Source organism: Macaca mulatta, chromosome 13 (genome assembly GCF_049350105.2).
Source record: "Macaca mulatta isolate MMU2019108-1 chromosome 13, T2T-MMU8v2.0, whole genome shotgun sequence".
Lineage (NCBI taxonomy): Eukaryota > Metazoa > Chordata > Mammalia > Primates > Cercopithecidae > Macaca > Macaca mulatta.
In genome coordinates, this window is record NC_133418.1 from 7,887,144 (window position 1) to 7,906,310 (window position 19,167).

The 19,167-nt window shown below is 38.4% G+C and overlaps 1 protein-coding gene across 4 annotated transcripts in view; it reads right to left on the reverse strand.

Annotated features, from left to right (window-relative positions):
• AFF3 (ALF transcription elongation factor 3) overlaps positions 1–19,167 on the reverse strand; it is a 580,285-nt gene that overhangs the window by 186,372 nt on the left and 374,746 nt on the right. For all 4 annotated transcript variants that reach the window (XM_077958872.1, XM_077958871.1, XM_077958869.1 and 1 more), the window contains one exon: positions 6,127–6,178. In XM_077958872.1, coding sequence (XP_077814998.1) covers positions 6,127–6,178 — 52 coding nt within the window. The remainder of the gene's footprint in view (positions 1–6,126; positions 6,179–19,167) is intronic.

Below are 19,167 nucleotides of genomic sequence, written 5' to 3' on the forward strand. Positions count from 1 at the left end.
TTTGATTCTTTGGTTAATTTAAAAAAGATTTACCCATATATTTATTATTTCCTATAAATATTTTCTTCTCTTAGGTTTGAGCTTCCATCTCATATTATTACCCTTTGGTCTGACAAATTTTCTTTGTCAATTTACTGTAATGTAGGCCTACTGGAAATGAATTCTCTCATATTTTGTACATCCCAACATGTCTTTATTTTACTGTCAATTCTGAAGGATATTTTTGCTTATTTAGAATTCTGGGCCGGGTACAGTGGCTCATGCCTGTAACCCTAGCACTTTGGGAAGCCAAGGTGGGCGGATCATGAGATCAGGAGATTGAAATCATCGTGGCCAACATGGTGAAACCCTGTCTCTACTAAAAATACAAAAATTAGCTGGGTGTGGTGGCGGGCACCTGTAGTCCCAGCTACTCAGGAGGCTGAGGCAGGACAATTGCTTGAGCCCGGGAGGGCGAGGTTGCAGTAAGCCGAGAGAGCACCACTGCACTCCAGCCTGGGGACAGAGTGAGACTCTGTCTCACAAAAGAAAAAAAAAAAAGGAGAAAAAAAAAAGAATTCTGGCTTGACAATTCTTCCTTTTTCTCTTTTTGTCTTTCAGCATCTTAAAGATGCCACTGTGCTGTATTACAGCCTCCATATTTGTGATGAGAATTCTTCAGTTAATTGTATCTGTGTTCCCCTGTGTATAAGACTGTTTTTCTCTGACTGTCTTAAAAGATTTTCTTTTTCTATTTAGTTTTCCATAATGTTCCACGGTGTAGTTTTATTTGTTTATCTTGCTTGCAGCTTGCTGAGCTTCTTGAATCTATAAAGTAATGTTTTCATCCAGTTTGGGAAGTTTTCAGCTATTATTCCTTCAGATATTTTTTGGGGTCTATTTTGTCTCTCCTCTCCTCCTGGCACCACAATGCATGTATATCAGACTACTTGATATTATCTTATAATTCACTGAGGTTTGATTGTTTTTTAATCTTTATTCTGATTTTCACATTGAACAATTCTTATTGATATGAGTTTAAGTTTTGTCTCTTCTACGCTTCATTTATTCCAAATGTTACATTTTTCAGTTCCAGAGTTTTCATTTGGTTATTCTTAGATTGGTTTCCATTACCCTGCTGAGATTCTCCTTCTTTTCAGTCATGATGACTATGTTTTCCTTTACATCCTTGGACATATTATAGTAGTTGCTTTATAATTCTTGTCTGAAAATTCTAACATCTAGGTCATCTCAGGGTCTATTACAGTGGCTATTTTTTCTCTTGATTATGGGTCACATTTTCCTTCTCATATGTCTTTTAAGTTTTGGTTAATGAACACTGTAAATTTTGTTTTAGAGATTCTAAACTCTCTTTTCTTCTTTTAAACAGTGTTGATTGTTTTTTATTCTATCAGGCAATAAAACCTTTAGCTGATTAGCTTGAGCTTTTAGATATTTAGTGTTATACTTTGTTAGGAAGGATCTGTTTTGGTTTTGCCCTTAATGTTAGGGTGACTCCTTTACTCTGAAAGCACATTCCCCTTCTGGGGTTTCAATAGAAAATCTGAGGCATTTGCCAAGCCCCTCTAACTTGGGTAGGATTCAGATTCTGAACTTTGTAGGCAGTAGCTGTAGGCAGTAGGCAGCAGCTGAAATCTCTGCTCAGCATTTTTGGCTTTCTAGTAATTGTTTTCCACTAGGCTCACTGGCATATTCCCCACACATATGCAGTTTAGAGGTTATTCAAGGATTGATGGAAATTTATATACAGAAGGGAGGGCTCTTTTCTTTCTGTGACTTACTCAATTCCCAGCCACTCTGGCAGCCCTGAACTCTATCCCCTGACACCTCAAGCCATTACAGTTCTGGCTTTCTCCTTGAGTTCTAGTTGTTCTTTGTGGACTGGGGCATGCCCTCATGGGAGAAGCTATATAAACGTAGTTCTCACTCAGTCCAGTGACCCTCTTTCAAGGATCAAATTTCCTACATTCTCTGCCTTCTTTTAGTTAGACTACAAATAGTTATTTTTAACAAAAGTATTTTGTCCAGAGTTTATAACAGCTATCTGCCGGACAGTTAGTCCAAGATAAGTTCTTCCATCATTAATATAACTAGAAGTCTGTCACAGACATTTTAATTTGTGCTTTCGTGTGTGTGTACATGTTAAGATTAAATCACTTCTTTCATCATCCTGAATGCTCATAGGATCACTAAATAATACATATTGATGGGTTACTCAGGTATTATCCAGACTGTGTTGTACTGCCAGGCATTGACCATCTGAAACCAATCATGATAGATCTCCTGTTTTTAAAGGAGGCCATGAAGAAAGATGCTTCGTTAGGAAATAAGCTCTTCTGTTCGGAGACTCCCAACCTTGGATTACAATTTAAGCCCATTTAATGGCTTTAGTGACTCAGGGTCATAGAGTTATACAGACAGAGGGATGTACAGGCACCTTTGCTGAAGCCACACCAGTTCCACAACACCATGAATGTGAAAGATGCATCTTTCCTAGTGCCCCATGCTTGCTAGCCCCATTTTCTTTGCTCTGCTCTACTCCTTCAGCTGCCATGGAGCCCATCATGTTTCATGTTTTACTTAGGCTGTCTCCTCTTTTCCCATTTTCATAAATCTGTATACCCCTGGTTCTGCTTACCTGACTCCTGAATCATTCTGATTACTCTGCCCCTTAATGTTATGGGCCAAACTATTTCTTCCCAAAATTCATATGTTGAAACCCTAACTTCCAGTGTCTCAGAATGTGACTTTATTTAGAGACAGGGTCTTTACAGAGGTAATGAAGTTAAAATGAGGTCATTAGGGTGGGCCCTAATCCAATATGAATGCTGACCTTATACAAACAGACACAGAGATAGACATGCACAGAGAGACTGCGTGAGGACATGTCGGGAGGAGATGGTCAAATACAAGCGAAGAGAGGCCTGGGACAACTCCTCTCTTTACATCTCCCAGAAGCAACCAACCCTGCTGACACCCTGACTGGGACTTCCAGCCTCCAGAACCATGAGAAAATAAATTTCTGTTACTCTTGCCACCTACTTGCTGGTACTTTGTTCTGGCAGCCCTACCAAACTAACATGCTTCCCACTTAACAAATCCTCTGCTCCCAATTTTCCTACTTATTGTGACTCATGGTCTTAGTTTGTCTCTTGAGACCCACACCCACCTTAGTATGGAAAATGGGTAAAAATCAGAAGGTTTATGCTCTAACTCCTCACTTATGTGGAATGACGCTTTTTTCTTTTCTTTTCTTTTTTTTTTTTTTTTTTTTTTTTGAGATGGAGTCTTACTCTGTTGCCTAGGCTGGTGTGCAGTGGTACAATCTTAGCTCACTGCAACCTCTGCCTCCCAGGTTCAAGTGATTTTCCTGCCTCAGCCTCCCCAGTAGCTGGGATTGCAGGCACGTGCCACCACACTCAGCTAATTTTTGTATTTTTAGTAGAGATGGGGTTTCGCCATGTTGGCCAGGCTGGTTTCAAACTTCTGACTTCAGGTGATCCACCCACCCCGGCCTCCAAAGTGCTGGGATTATGGGTGTGAGACACCGCACCTGGCCTGGAGTGACCTTTCTGATCCTCAGATTCCTTATCCATAATATGCGGATATTATCTCTATCCTACCTACCTAAAGAAGCTCAGACAGATGCTGCACATAAGAATGTAAAATGCTACACAAATCGAAGGCATTCTGAATCTCACTCTTTATCCGTAACATACTGCACCTCATACCAATTATAACAGAACCTCTGTTAGAGGTCTCTTGAGTGGTTTCAAGTTCAGAATTCTCCACTTTTAGGAGAGATGCTTGCAACCTGTTATTTCTAGTTTAAGAGGCAGGTGCCTAAGAAACTGCTTTGCTCAAAGAGGCAGGAATATGGGGTGATGCTTCAAGCTCCCATTGTTTTTATATTTCCAGAGGGTTTAAAAGTAATTCCTCAGACAACATATATATATATATATATATATATATATATATATATATATATATATATTTTTTTTTTTTTTTTGAGATGGAGTCTCCCTCTGTTGCCCAGGCTGGAGTGCAGTGGCGTGATCTCTGCTCACTGCAACCTCCACCTCCCGGGTTCAAGTGATTCTCCTGCCTCAGCCTCCTGAGTAGCTGAGATTACAGGTGTGTGCCACCACACCCAGCTTATATATATATATATATTTTTTGTATTTTTAGTGGAGACAGGGTTTCAGCATGTTGGCCAGGCTGGTTTTGATCTCCTGACCTCGTGATCTGCCTGCTTTGGCCTCTCAAAGGGCTGGGATTACAGGCGTGAGCCACTATGCCTGGCCAATATACCTACTTTTATAAATATGGTAAGAAATAAGGTACAGAGTAAAGCAAACCAATGCTTTTAGGGAATACACTTTTTATTTTTTTATTTATTATTTTTGAGACAGAGTCTTACTCCGTCACTCAGGCTGGAGTGCAGTGGCATGATCTTGGGTTTAAGCCATTCTTGTGTCTCAGCCTCCCGAGTAGCTGGGATTACAGGTGTGTGCCACCACGCCTGGCTAATTTTTGTATTTTTAGTAGAGACGAGGTTTTGCCATGTTGGCCAGGCTGGTCTCAAACTCCTGGTCTGAAGTGATCCACCTGCCTCGGCCTCCCAAAGTGTTGGGATTACAGGTGTGAGCCATTGAGACTGGCTGGGAATGGACTTTTTAGAAATACGTGAGGGAAGGAGAACTTTAAAAGCACTTCCAACTGTCCTAACCAAAAGGGTGCCTACTGAATGTGATTTTAAAATACGTAAAATTAAACGTAGGATGCTAGTCACTTTCCAACATACTTTTTACGTTCTTTATCAGTCTTTAAAATAATTTCATTATTGAGAATTTGAAAAAAAATGTTTCTACAATTAAAACTTTTATAAAATAATTTATTAAAAAATACAACTTCCCCCAAATAGCTTACATTCTGGTCGCATGAATTTTTATGCAGTTTCTAATGTTACTCAAAAGAACTGAATTTCCAATGATTCTACCCTTTTCAGTTCTCTAGAATGCCTCCAGATGGCATTAAAAGCCTTTCCCATTATATTTTACAACACACAAAAATTAAAAATTAGTAATATTTTAACCATTTAAGACCAGTCACATTCATTATATCATCTGAAAGCAGGACAATGGAACTATTTAGAACTTTTAGGGAAGTATCTTACGAAAGACAAACATATATTCATATCTCTTATGAAATATACATCTCTCCTATTTAAGCCAAAGGATCTTTCTAGACCAAGAAGCAGATTTTGGGCAAAATAAGACACTCAATATTTTACTGCAAACTGATTTCCAATCAATAGCACTTAAAAAAATGCTTAGTAATAAGAACACTGATCCCCATACAGATAAATTCACAAAGCCTGTCTTATAATAAGAAAACACACGCCACTGCTCATAAGTGATAAAAATAAAGATTTTTAAGGAGCAAACCTGTTACTGACTCTTACGGAGCTAAAATAAAGTCACGTGTTAGCTCATGAATTTTTTAATTTAAATGTTGGTATATCAATTTGGCATCAAATTAATCAGTAAAAATACATTTGGATTCCTTGAATATTGAGAAGAAACAGACAAAACACAGAGTGAGGAGCACATGTTTTATAAGGGCCTTTTCTTATGTTTTTAAAACTGCTTTTGTTAATTCAAAAAAATAAACTCTGGAGATTCCATAGATACCGATCACTGTACTTTTCACATAATTCCAAGGTGAGGTTGCAGATGGCAAGCTTCTGAAACGACCCTGTTACTGCACAGCGGTGTGGGACAGTACACCTCCCACTTTAAGTGTGAAAAGTTCTGTAATTCTTAAGACGATGCTGAAAGTCTCCAACCAAATCCCCCCAGCACACGTGCTCAAATCTCATTACATTTCTACTTCATAAAGAGAAGCATCTGCATTTTTCAAGATTCCTCTTACTCTGCTAAAGCATAAAAAAGCCCTCAAAATGCATCTGCACCCAAAGCATTTAAAAAGACATTATCATGAGAAAAGAGAACCATGGGCTTCCTTCCATCATCATTATTACTATTACAAGATACTCGCACTATCTCATTTTATGAGGCATATTTAAGCAGAGGCATCTCTGATAGAAAAACGAAAGAGACTTACGATGTATTCGATGTGCCATTGTCTGGACTCTCTGGCTCTGCATCACCTTTCTCTTAAAAAGGAAGCAGAAAAAAATACCGACATATGAGTCTTACAGTCTTTAAGATTTAAGAGAGATTAAATATATTTCCATGCTCCCATTAACAATCTTTCAAAATGTGTAGCAGGAGGCTTTTCAAACATCTTTTATTGTCTGAGAACCCGATTTGCAAAATAATTTCTTCTCTGCAATAGAATTGCCCAGGCACAGATCTGTGAGTAGGTACCGAGGAGCTATTTGCAAACAACCAGAGGCTTGCAGTGGAGACCTTACCAGAAGATGAATATCTTACAGATGGAACCTGTTTCCTTCCACTTCACTTTACAGAAAATTTCAGGAAATAAACCCATTGGCATTCTAGATCCAAGGCACTTTGAACTTTGATTGCTTCTGCTAACACAAGCCAAACCAGGTCAGGCTGAATCAGGACTTGGAGGAAAGATTTTTTTTTTTTTGAGACAAAGTCTCACTCTGTTGTCCAGGCTGGAGTGCAGTGGCACAATCTCGGCTCGCTGCAACCTCCACCTACCGGGTGCAAGCAATTCTCCTGTCTCAGCCTCCCGAGTAGCTGGGACGACAGGCACTTGACACCACACCTGGCTAATTTTTGTATTTTTTGTAGAGACGGGGTTTCATCATGTGGGCCAGGCTGGTCTTGAACTGACCTCAAGTGATCTGCCCGCCTCGGCCTCTCAAAGTGTTGGAATTACAGGCGTGAGCCCCCGTCCGGCCAGGAGGAGAGAATTTTTACAGAACACTGAGGTTGCACTGTAGGTCCCAAAATCCCCCTTTCTTATACCCCATGGAGAGCCCTGGTGGCAGGTTCTGGGGCCCAAAGCTTAAAGCAGAATGAGATATAAACCAGAAATCCTTTCTGACCATCCGAAAGGCTAGTTAAGGAAACGCTTCTGTGGGCTGTGATCATTGAGGAATTAACAAGTAGTATGTAGTTGGAGGAGCTTGGAACCAGTTCACTTCTTGTAGTTTGCGGTAGGCTTAATGTAATTCCCAATCCTTAATCAATTGGTGGTTTGAACCATGCATCCTCATTTTGTAAGGAGTTTCTTTGTATTTCCTTGAGGCTTGGCGATGGAAGAAGTCACTGATAACTGAGACTGTGGGCTTGTGTGTTTCCTGATGGTTGTGCAGAGCTAGTACACCCCAGAGAAGGCTGTGAGTTGCAAGAAATAGGTCTGTGGTAGTAACTTGCTTTGCTGTGCTCTTTCAAGTCAGGCCTGGAGATCTCTAGAATCCCTTGGTCTACTGCTCAGGTCCTCGGGCCCACACATTGTACCATACCCCTTTTGTCAGCTGTCAACATTAGCTTGTGTTCACCTAGTCCCAGGAATGACTCCCTCAATTACATAATGAACATATCCCAAAGGTACTGCCCAAACTGAACTCAAAAGCAAACTTTATATTTCCTTCTCTTTTTCTTATAGGAATAAACAGTTGTGAGAAAAAGAAGACACAGTTTCTACAGTTCGTACATCTATCTCAGACATTTATCCAGTGCCAGAACAACTATGAGTGACTTTGGCTAAAAGCTGGTCAGATGAGGGGAAAAACAAAAAAGTCACAAAATCTATTTTAACTGCCTTGATAACAAACATTGATTAGACAGGGCCTCAATACATATAAAACCATGTTGGAATAAAGTCTAAAGTAGCAAATTAATAAACTTGCTTTACAGCTCCTTCTTGTGTATTTTCTTTTGTCTTCCAGGCAAGGTCTGTGGTGCACTCATTTAGGAGGCTAGTAAGGCCTGTTCAACTGGCTTCAGTGATGGAAAATAATTTAGTACTTTGCAGAAACATTTTTTCCATGGACTAACCACAATCCCTCCTGTAATCCTGAAACAGAGAGTTATAACACCTGCATTATATAAGACAAAACTAAATGGAAGTACATTTTTTCCCTCAAATATATGGATCCTTTTCCCCAACCTCCTTTAATTTGGTGAAATTGGTTACTTTCCCCAGTCTCTAGCCTCCAGTAGTCACCACATCCCATCTTAATGAAGAATGTAAAACAGCAGACTTGGAAGCGGCAGGCAATGGTAAAATTCCCAAAGAATTTATGTCAGAAAACAGGAAACTGAAAATAAAAACGAAGGCACTGTTTGGATGTTTGAAGAAATATGTTTCGCCTTGACCAATAACGCTGCCCAAGTCTTGGGCCGGCTTCAGCACAGGGACAGATGCGCAGCTGATTATCTTTGTTCTTAGTAGCACTTATGTTGTGGCAACAGGGCAAACAGAATAGGTTCTGGCAAATAGGAAGGATGTAGTGGGGCTGAACAGGACATGGCGAACAGTCTGAGAGGGAGTGTTCTCAGCAACTTCAGTGCTGATAACGAATTTGCCTTTCTGTGGGGGGAAAAGTAAGCAGGTCAGGAATGAGATGGGGTTAAAACTATTTTTGTCCTTCAGAAAGAGTAAAACACAAAATTTCCCCCAACATCTTGAAATGTTAGGTGATGCAATTTCTGAAGTTAACTTGAAATGTTTAAGTGCATACACCATTGAGAATTATTTTCTCTTTATTAGGACCCAAGGGAAAATGATGAATGTAATGGAACATTCTAGAACATTAGTACGATTTTTGTTTTTTTTCAGTTGGGTGCACAGGAGATGTTTCTCGTCCCGCCCCACCATCCAAAGAGAGTTCTCCAGGGTCTTCCTGTTTGTGTCAGCTGTTTTCATGATGGATACCACACGAGTCTCTTTGGGAGGGAACCTGCATCGGTCACTAATAAGCTGGGTGCAGCGAAGCCATTTTACATGTGGAAATACAATTACAGAGAGGAAGAGGGGAAAAAATGAGCCACAGAAAGAACTATATATGCACATGTATATGTATATATGTAAATATATATAAAATCTTTGCATCTATATGTATTATCCACTTTCAATTTGACAGTCCGTATTTGTCTGACTGGGCCTTCCACATTGCCTAACATATACTAGGTGCTCAGTATGTGTCTCCTGTTCCGACGATCTGTCACTAATACAGAATCCCATGCTGCAGTGGGAAAAGATGGGTAAGGTACCCTCGCCAGTGAAATGGAATATACAGTTTGAGGCATGAAACAGCTTGCTGACTCCAGTAGGTCACTTAAAAAAATTATAACAGTTACCTTTTTAACTCAATGTACAGAGGACTTCTACGTTGGGTGCTGTTGGGAGCATAAAGATAAATAATGTGGAATTCATGCTCTTTAAACATTTAAATGGACTGCACTGTTGGAGTATCTTGCTTTCCATCAATAGTGTCATATAGGGACTAAATATGTTTTTTGAAAAGGAAATCAAAACAATCCTGCATTAAACTGAATTCTGCAGAGGGAAGTTTTGCTATACCGCAACTTTTTTTGTTTTGTTTTGTTTTTGAGACGAAGTCTCACTCTGTCGCCCAGGCTGGAGTGCAATGGTGCACTCTCTTCACTACAACTTCTGCCTCCTGGGTTCAAGTGATTCTCCTGCCTCAGCCTCCCGAGTAGCTGGCACTACAGGTGCACGCCACCATGCCCGGCTAATGTTTGTATTTTTAGTAGAGACAGGGTTTCACCATATTGGCCAGGCTGGTCTCCAACTCCTGACCTTGTGATCTGTCTGCCTCAGCCTCCCAAAGTGCTGAGATTACAGGTGTGAGCCACCGTGCCCGGCCATATGCTGCAATGTTTCTACATAGTTATATTAAAAGCAATCCATGTTTATGGTTTTAAAAAAATGAACAGAAAAGAAAAGGTAATGACTTTGCTTGCTTTTTTAAAAAAAATTCTGTTAGTCCTTCAGTCATTAGTCTAAGTGACGTGTTTTTCCTTTTTTGAGATAGAGTCTCACTCTGGTGTCCAGGCTGGAGTGCAGTGGTGTGATCTCGGCTTACTGCAATCCCTGCCTCCCGGGTGATCTCACATGATTCTCCTGCCTCAGCCTCCTGAGTAGCAGGGATAATAGGTACATGCCATCACGCCTCGCTAATTTTTGTATTTTTAGTAGAGACGGGGTTTCACCGTGTTAGCCAGGCTGCTCTCAAACTCCTGGCCTCAAGTAACCTGCCCTCCTTGGCTTCCCAAAGTGCTGGGATTACAGGTGTGAGCTACCGTGTCCAGCCAATGTGTTTTTATTTCTAGATGTACCAACTTTAGACGGAGGCCAGGTATTTAATATTCTCCCCCCCACTTATAATTTTCATTAGTTCTGTTATTACTTTTAGTGCCTCTCGTGGGCATTTGTAACTTTAAATATATTTAATCTTATTTCTCTTGATTAATCACCTTCTGACAGTATCTTTTCTGAAACTCACCCATCTATCCTTCCCTCCCGCCTCCCCATCACAGCTATATCTTTCCTTTTATATCACCAAGATTTAAAATACTTATATCCTGTTCAGTAACTATTGAGTCATCCTCCTTAATATTAATTTAGTTAATAATTTAATTTTTGGTCTTGCCTATAGGTCAAGTAAAAAACTGTAAGCCAATAATGAGAATTTGCAATATTGTGACAATATAAATATTAGTCACTAAAGAACAAAGCAGCCTGAGTAGACCTGAACAGAAGTAGACCTGAATGTCCCTAAGGTGGAATGAGTACAAATGTTCCTGACATTTACGTTAAATGAATTCTCATTGTTATGTTCCGCCACGTCACGGGTTTGTCTCAAGTTAAGGTTATGTTCTCCCTAAAATAGTGTTATATCGAGTACACATTTAGTGAACATAAAATGTATATTTACATGAAATGTACATAGACACTTTCAAAGCAGTAAAATGAATGAACTGTGAAAACACCTTCCAGGCCAGGGATGGAACATCATCAAACGTGCCTTCACTGGCTTCCATCTCTTCCCGCCCTTCCCACCAGCTACTGGTCAAACAATTGTGGCTGGGCGCGGTGGCTCACGCCTGTAATTCCAGCACTTTGGGAGGCCGCGGCCGGTGGATCACGAGGTCAGGAGATCGAGACCATCTTGGCTAACATGGTGAAACCCCGTCTCTACTAAAAATACAAAAAAATCACCTTGGCATGGTGGCGGTCACCTGTAGTCCCAGCTGCTCGAGAGGCTGAGGCAGGAGAATGGCATGAACCAGGGAGGCAGAGCTTGCAGTGAGCCGAGATCGCACCACTGCACTCCAGCGTGGGCGACAGAGTGAGACTCCGTCTCAAAAAAAAAAAAAAAAAAAAAAAGAATTGTGTGCCAATCATTCTCTTTGTTTTCTGGAGAGTTTTTTTTTTTTTTTTTTTCTTTTTAACCACCTATGTGTGTATTAATAAATTAACTCTTTTTTGGTCACTGTTGTTTCTAAACTTCATACGACTCTAACCATACCTAGGCATTCTTCTGAGACTCACTTCTATCATGCAGCGTTATGAATTTTAGATTTAGCCATCATACTGCATGTAGCTACAGTTTGTTCATCTTCGCTGCTGTGCAATACTTTATTGTATAAATATACCAGAGTTTCTTATTTGTTCTTCTCCTGATGGACATTTAGATTTTTTCCATTATGAACAACAGAACAGAAAACATTCATGAACACGCTTCCTCACGCACATGTTAGGAGTTCTGGGCCTTAAGACTTCCATATGGCCAACTGGAGCAGGGAATCCAAAACTGATTTCCAAATTAACACTCCCCAGACAGTACCTGAGACTTCCAACTGATTCACCTCCACACCAACACTCGTTATGATCAAGGTTTTAAAGGTTTTTCTAATTTAACAACGTCAAATAACATTTTGTTGTGTTGTTTGCATTTCTCTGAGCACTAATGAGGTAAATATTTTGTGCTTGCTCTTCTGTGTCGTATCTTAAAAATTATTTTTTAGTATTAATCTCTTATTCATAGAAACATTTTATTGTCTCAATAAGAGGCATACATATAGTCATGTGTGTGTGTGTGTGTGTATAACTTTTCAATATACAGATAAAACTTGGCTGGTGTGGTGGCTCACACCTGTAATCCCAGCACTTTGGGAAGCCGAGGCAGGCAGATAACGAGGTCAGGAGATGGAGACCATCCTGGCTAACACAGTGAAACCCCATCTCTACTAAAAATGCAAAAACGAACCCCCCCAAAAATTAGCCAGGTGTGGTGGCAGGTGCCTTGTAGTCTCAGCTACTATAAAGGCTGATACTAGAAAGGCTGAGACATGAGAATCATTTGAACCCAGGAGGCGGAGGTTGCAGTGAGCCGAGATTGGGCCACTGCACTCCAGCCCGGGCAACAGAGCGAGACTCCGTCTCAAAAACAAAAAAAAACCAAAAAAACTTTTCCCATTGTTAGCCTTTTTACCTTCTCTGTTATCTTTGGATAATATTAAGTTCTTAATTTTAATGTACTCAAATTTACAGATCATTTTCTTTATTTCACACTTTTTGTGATTTAAGAAAAACATCAGAAAAATGTTTTATACTGTCTTCTAAAAGCATATACTTTTACTGATCTTTAAAAAACACCTGGCACTGGTTTTTGTATATGGTGTGAGGTAGGAGCTAGTTTCGTTTTTCTCCCTAGAAATAACCAGTTATTATGGTACTCGAAGTCCATTCTTTCTCCATTGATCTACATCATCATCTCTGCCATGAGTCCAGTTTTCAAACACCTGTGGATCTGCTTCCGGGTCTCTATGCAATCGCTTTCATTGCTCAATTTGTCTATTACCGCCCTCATTACTAAGCTTTAATATGTATTTTAAAAATATTGGTAAGGCAAAGCTCCAACCTTGCTCTTCAGGAACATCTGAGCTATTCCTAGCTCTTTGTTCTATTGTATAAATTTGAGTATCATCAGTTTGTCAATTTCCACATACACACAAGTTGGAAATTTGATTGGAGCTGTACTAAATCTACAGATACTTGGAGAAAACTTGTATCTTCACAACATTGCATCTTCCAATTCACGTACTTGGTATTAGGCATCTCCACTTATTTTGACCTGTCTTAACATATTTCAATAGTTGGTTAAGTTTCTCCGTAGAGGTCTTAACACATCTTTTGACAGGGTTATTGCTTAGTAAGTTATATTTTTATGCTAACATTAAAAGTTGTATTAAACTATAGTTTTCAGTTGTTAGTGTAGGGAAATGAAATTGTGTATACAGAAATCTTGCTAAATTTTCTTATTAATCCTAATAATTAGTCTGTAGATTCTTTTGAGTTTTCCGCATAGACAAGATAATTTGAGAAAATGAATTTTTTTCTCCTAACAGATACTTTTTTTTCTTAGTTTATTGCCTCGACCAAGGATGTCCAGGATAATGTTGCATAAAAGTGGAACTCATGTCTTGTTCCTCATCTTGAGGGGAATGCTGCAAATGTTTCAACACTAAATAGGATGGTTGTTTTGAGTTCTTTTGGCAGATACTGTTATTGTGTTAATGAAGTGGGCTTCTATTCCTGATTTGCTATTTTTCCTTTAAATCATGTATAGTGAATTTTATCAAATGCTTTTTCTTAACTTATTGAAACAATCATATTTTTCTCCTTTAATATTTTAATATAATTAATCATGTTAATATTATAAAAAGAATCCAATTTTGAATTCCTAAAATAAATGCAATTTCTTAATTATGAGTTATATTTTAAAATGTATTTTGTACTTTGCTAGATGGAATTTACAAATATTTGACCTAGAATGTTTACATTTATGATCATGAATGATACCTGTAAATTCTTTTTCTTGTATTGGCTTGTCAAGTTTGGATATCAAAGTTATACTGCCTTGACAGAATGAGTTGAGAACCGCTGGCTTTTTCTAACTATCTGAAGAAGGGTGTAGGTTTAGAATTACCTCTTCCTGTGAATTTGGTAGAATCCCTGGTAAAAATGTCTAGCCTTGAAATTGTGTGTGTGGAATGATTTTTAAAAAATTACTGGGCCAATTGTTAAAATGGTTATAAGATTATTCAGGTTATATTTATATGTAAATTTCATATAAAACATCTACATATATACATATAATGCCTGAAGAATCATTTTAATCACAGTCATTTCATCTAGTTTTAAAAACATTTTGGCACAATTTTGCTCATATTTTTGTTCTTGATCTGCATCACATTTTTTCCCTTTCTGATTCCTAATATTATTTATTTGTTCCTTTTCTCTTTTTGTCCTGACCAATCTCTCTGGAAAGTGTGTCAACTGTATTATATCTTCAATGAATACACTTTTGGCTCCATTGACATTTAAACTTTTATCTTTGCTATTTTACTAATTTCTGCTTTTGTCTTTGTTTTGTAAATCTCTTTTCCATTTGTTCTGGGTTTATTTTCTCTTCTTTCAGCTCTTAAGATGGATGCTTGGTTCATTAATTTTTTTGTTTTCTAGTATGAGGCATTTCTTTACTTATTTACAGACGAAGTCTCACTCTGTCATCCGGGCTGGAGTGCGGTGGTGGGATCTTGGCTCACTGTAACATCCGCCTCCCAGGCTCAAGCGATTCTCCTGTCTCAGTCTCCCGAGTAGCTGGGACTACAGGTGCCCGCCACCACACCCAACTCAATTTTGTATTTTCAGTAGAGACGGGGTTTCACCATGTTGGCCAGGCTGGTCTCGAATTCCTGACCTCAATTGATCTGTCCACCTCAGCCTCCCAAAGTGCTTGGATTACACACTGCACCCGGCTTCTAGTATGAGTATTTTAGAGGGAAAGCTGCAATTTTCCCTCTAATTTAGTTTCTTCCTCCAGTTTTAATATTAGGTATTTCTATTACCTTTCAGTCCCAAATATTTACTAATATCTGAAGAGATTCTTAATTTCTAAACATGTGTTTTCCCTACTAGTCATATTTTCATTATCAATTTCTAATTTAATCATATTGTGGTTGGAGATCATGGTCAATATAATATTTTTATCTTTTATTTATTTATTTATTTATTTTTTATTATTATTATACTTTAAGTTCTAGGGTACATGTGCATAACGTGCAGGTTTGTTACATATGTATACTTGTGCCATGTTGGTGTGCTGCACCCATCAACTCGTCAGCACCCATCAACTCGTCATTTACATCAGGTATAACTCCCAATGCAATCCCTCCCCCCTCCCCCCTACCCATGATAGGCCCCGGTGTGTGATGTTCCCCTTCCCGAGTCCAAGTGATCTCATTGTTCAGTTCCCACCTATGAGTGAGAACATGCGGTGTTTGGTTTTCTGTTCTTGTGATAGTTTGCTAAGAATGATGGTTTCTAGCTGCATCCATATCCCTACAAAGGACACAAACTCATCCTTTTTTATGGCTGCATAGTATTCCATGGTGTATATGTGCCACATTTTCTTAATCCAGTCTGTCACTGATGGACATGTGGGTTGATTCCAAGTCTTTGCTATTGTGAATAGTGCCGCAATAAACATACGTGTGCATGTGTCTTTATAGCAGCATGATTTATAATCCTCTGGGTATATACCCAGTAATGGGATGGCTAGGTCATATGGTACATCTAGTTCTAGATCCTTGAGGAATCGCCATACTGTTTTCCATAATGGTTGAACTAGTTTACAATCCCACCAACAGTGTAAAAGTGTTCCTATTTCTCCGCATCCTCTCCAGCACCTGTTGTTTCCTGACTTTTTAATGATTGCCATTCTAACTGGTGTGAGATGGTATCTCATTGTGGTTTTGATTTGCATTTCTCTGATGGCCAGTGATGATGAGCATTTTTTCATGTGTCTGTTGGCTGTATGCCTGTCTTCTTTTGAGAAATGTCTGTTCATATCCTTTGCCCACTTTTTGATTGTTTGTTTTTTTTCTTGTAAATTTGTTTGAGTTCTTTGTAGGTTCTGGATCTTAGCCCTTTGTCAGATGAGTAGATTGCAAAAATTTTCTCCCATTCTGTAGGTTGCCTGTTCACTCTGATGGTAGTTTCTTTTGCTGTGCAGAAGCTCAATATTTTTCTCTTTAAAAATTTGTTGAAACTTGCTTTATGGTCCAGTAGTTGTCAATTTTCATAACTGTTCCCTGTCTGCTTGAAAATAATGCATATTCTGCAGCTGTTGGGTAATATAGTCTTGCTCATTGTGTTGTTTGAATCTTATGTATCCTTACCATTTTTTCTGTTTGCATGATATAACAGTTACGAATTTATGTTTACATCTCCCATTAAGATAATACATTTCTCCATGTAATTTAGTGATTTTTACTTTTAAAAATTTGAAGCTATGTTATTTGGAATTTACATATATCCAATTATTTTGTCCATATGGTAAGTCGTACCTTGGGTAGTGACCCTTTTTAACTGTAGTAATGCTTTTTGCTTAAAGTTTATTTTTCTGGTATAAGAATACATATATCATCTTCTTTTTCATCAGTATTTGGTTGGCATATATTTTCCTATCCTTTTTCCTTTCAAATTTTCTGAATCTTTAATTTCTAAATGTGTCATTCTAATAGCACAGAGCTAGAGTTTTATTTTTTAATCCATTTGGCCATTATTTGTTACTGAATCATTGCATCTAATCCATTTGTTTAAATTACTGATTTTTTTTTTTTTTTTTTTTTTTTTTTTCCTGTGAGACAGTCTTGCTCTGCTGCCCAGGCTGGAGTGCAGTGGTGCAATCTTGGCTCACTGCAACCTCTGCCTCCCGGGTTCAAGCGAGTCTCCTGCCTCAGCCTCCTCAGTAGCTGCGACTACAGGCACGCGCCACCACACCCGGCTAATTTTTATATTTTTAGTACAGATGGGGTTTCACCATGTTGGCCAGGCTTGTCTCGAACTCCTGGCCTCAAGTGATCTGCCCACCTCAGCCTCCCAAACTGCTGGGATTACAGGCGTGAGCCACCACGCCCGGCCTTTAAATTACTGATTTAATTTATGCTACTATATTTTCCCATATACTCTGTTTCATTTTCTCTTCTTTAATTCTTTTGGATTAACTAATAATATTCATATTCTATTTTTAACTTGGTTTGTAAGATGTTCTCCACATTTGGTTTGCAGGTTAAATACCTTTTACTATAGTTTAGTTGGTACCCTAAAAATTGCAAATATTTACTTAATTTATCAAAGCCCAAAGTTAAAATTTTTATCCTTCTCTGAAATAATTACAGGAACTTAGAAGATTTTAATTCCAAATTCTCCTCATCTTGTGTTATGCCATTGTTTTGTGGATTCCAATTGTATTTATTTTGATTACTTAATACATTAACAACATTGTTTAAATTTTCCCCATATTTACTTTCACTGCATTTAATCCTTCTTGCACCTCACATTCCTTCTGAACAAAGTATGTCTTTTAAAATTTCTTTTGCGAGGATTTACTGGTGGTAAACTTTCCCAGCTTTTGTCTGAAAACGTCTTGATTCATTACATTTTTTTTTTTGCAAGATCCACAATCCTAAGCTGATAGTTATTTTTTCTCAACTCAGTGATGCTTCAGCTTCTCTGCTTGTGGGTTCCCACTGATGCTGTTGTGAAGTCAGCTGTAAGTTGGCTGAGTTTTTGAAGATATTAAAGGGTATTTTAATTTTTATGTGCAGTTTAGCTACAATGTGTGTAGTGTGGACTTTTTTTTTTTCTTTTCCATTTATCCTTGGTATTCACTGGGTTCCTTGACTCTGTGGATTAATGTCTTTCAAGTCTAGAAAATTCTCAGCCATCAATCATCTTCTTCAGTACTGTCTCGCTTCCCTTTCCCTTTCTGAAATTCTAGCTAGATGTATGTTAGGCTTCCCCACTTTATCCCCATGTCTCTTAACTCATTTTCTGTTTTCATTTCTGTCTCTCTAGGCTGCATTCTAGATAATTTCTTAAATTCAACTTTCCAGTTCGTTAATTCTTTCTCAGCTATGTCTAATGTGCTGTTATGCCTGCCTATGGAAATTCTAATTTCTATTATGTTCTCTTATTCCTAGAAGTTCTGTTTAACACTCCTCCAAGTTTTCTTGCCTTTACCACATTTCCAGTCCTCTCTTTTATTTCCAAAAATTAACGCAAGGGCTCTAATTTTATATTCTGGGCTCGATAACCCCAGTTTCTGAATTAGGAGTCTGGTCCTCCGCTGTCCTGTTTGTTCTGGCCCTTGCTCATGGTCTTGTTTCCTTTTTTAGTAATCATTTCTTTTCTGATTGTAAGTTGCTCATTTCCCTTCTTTTCTGATTGTAAGTGCTCTAGTTCTGTTATTATTCATTCCTCTCCATTTTCTTTTTTCTGGTATTACTACTAGCTGGATTTTGACCATGCCACCTTGACTGGCTGTGTATCTTCAATCCCTTTCACAGTTTCCATTTGTGTTTCGCTTTATACTCAGAAAAAAAAAAAGTCTTCAACTTTACATTCAAGGCTTCAGACTTCAGCTATTATCATCCCTCCTATTGATTTTATTTTGTCAATCATATTTTTAATTCTCAAGTGTTCATTTGTTCTGTAATTACCTCTTTTTCATACCAATCTGTTCTCTTTTTATTTAACACAAATAATTTCAAATCTTTCTAAGGACTGTAATTATACTTGAAACTTTTTTCTTTTTTTCCTTGAATTAGACTTCCTAGATTTCCTTTGGGACTAGTCTTTCTTTTTGGTGCTCACTGGTTATATATTCCTATTTTTAAATAAAAAATTGGTTCACCAAGGTAGTTGGTATGGCTTTCCTGTATCAGTATACCGAGCGATTTTTCTAACACACCTATGCCTTGTAGGGAAGAGCTGATTTATGGCTCTTTGTAAGTGGGCAGGGTATGCTGACGTGAAGGATTCATTCAGGGCTCAAGAAAAGAGAAGCCTCCAGGCAAGCTGCAGGACCAAGCCCTTCCTCTACCCGCTCCTCTAAGAAAAATATAAAGCACTGTACTTTAGGTGTGTAGAATTTTTGTTTATTTCCCTCGAGAAATAGTTGACTCTTCTGCCATTACTCGATGTCATCTATTTTTAAGGTCTGGTACTATCTTAGAATCTATTCTGTTTCTCTCTTTGCTATTAGTTCCCAACGAGGAGTGAACTGTTTTTTAATTTTTTAATTTTTTTTTTTTTTTTTAGCAACTATTACTGTATTTTTTGTTT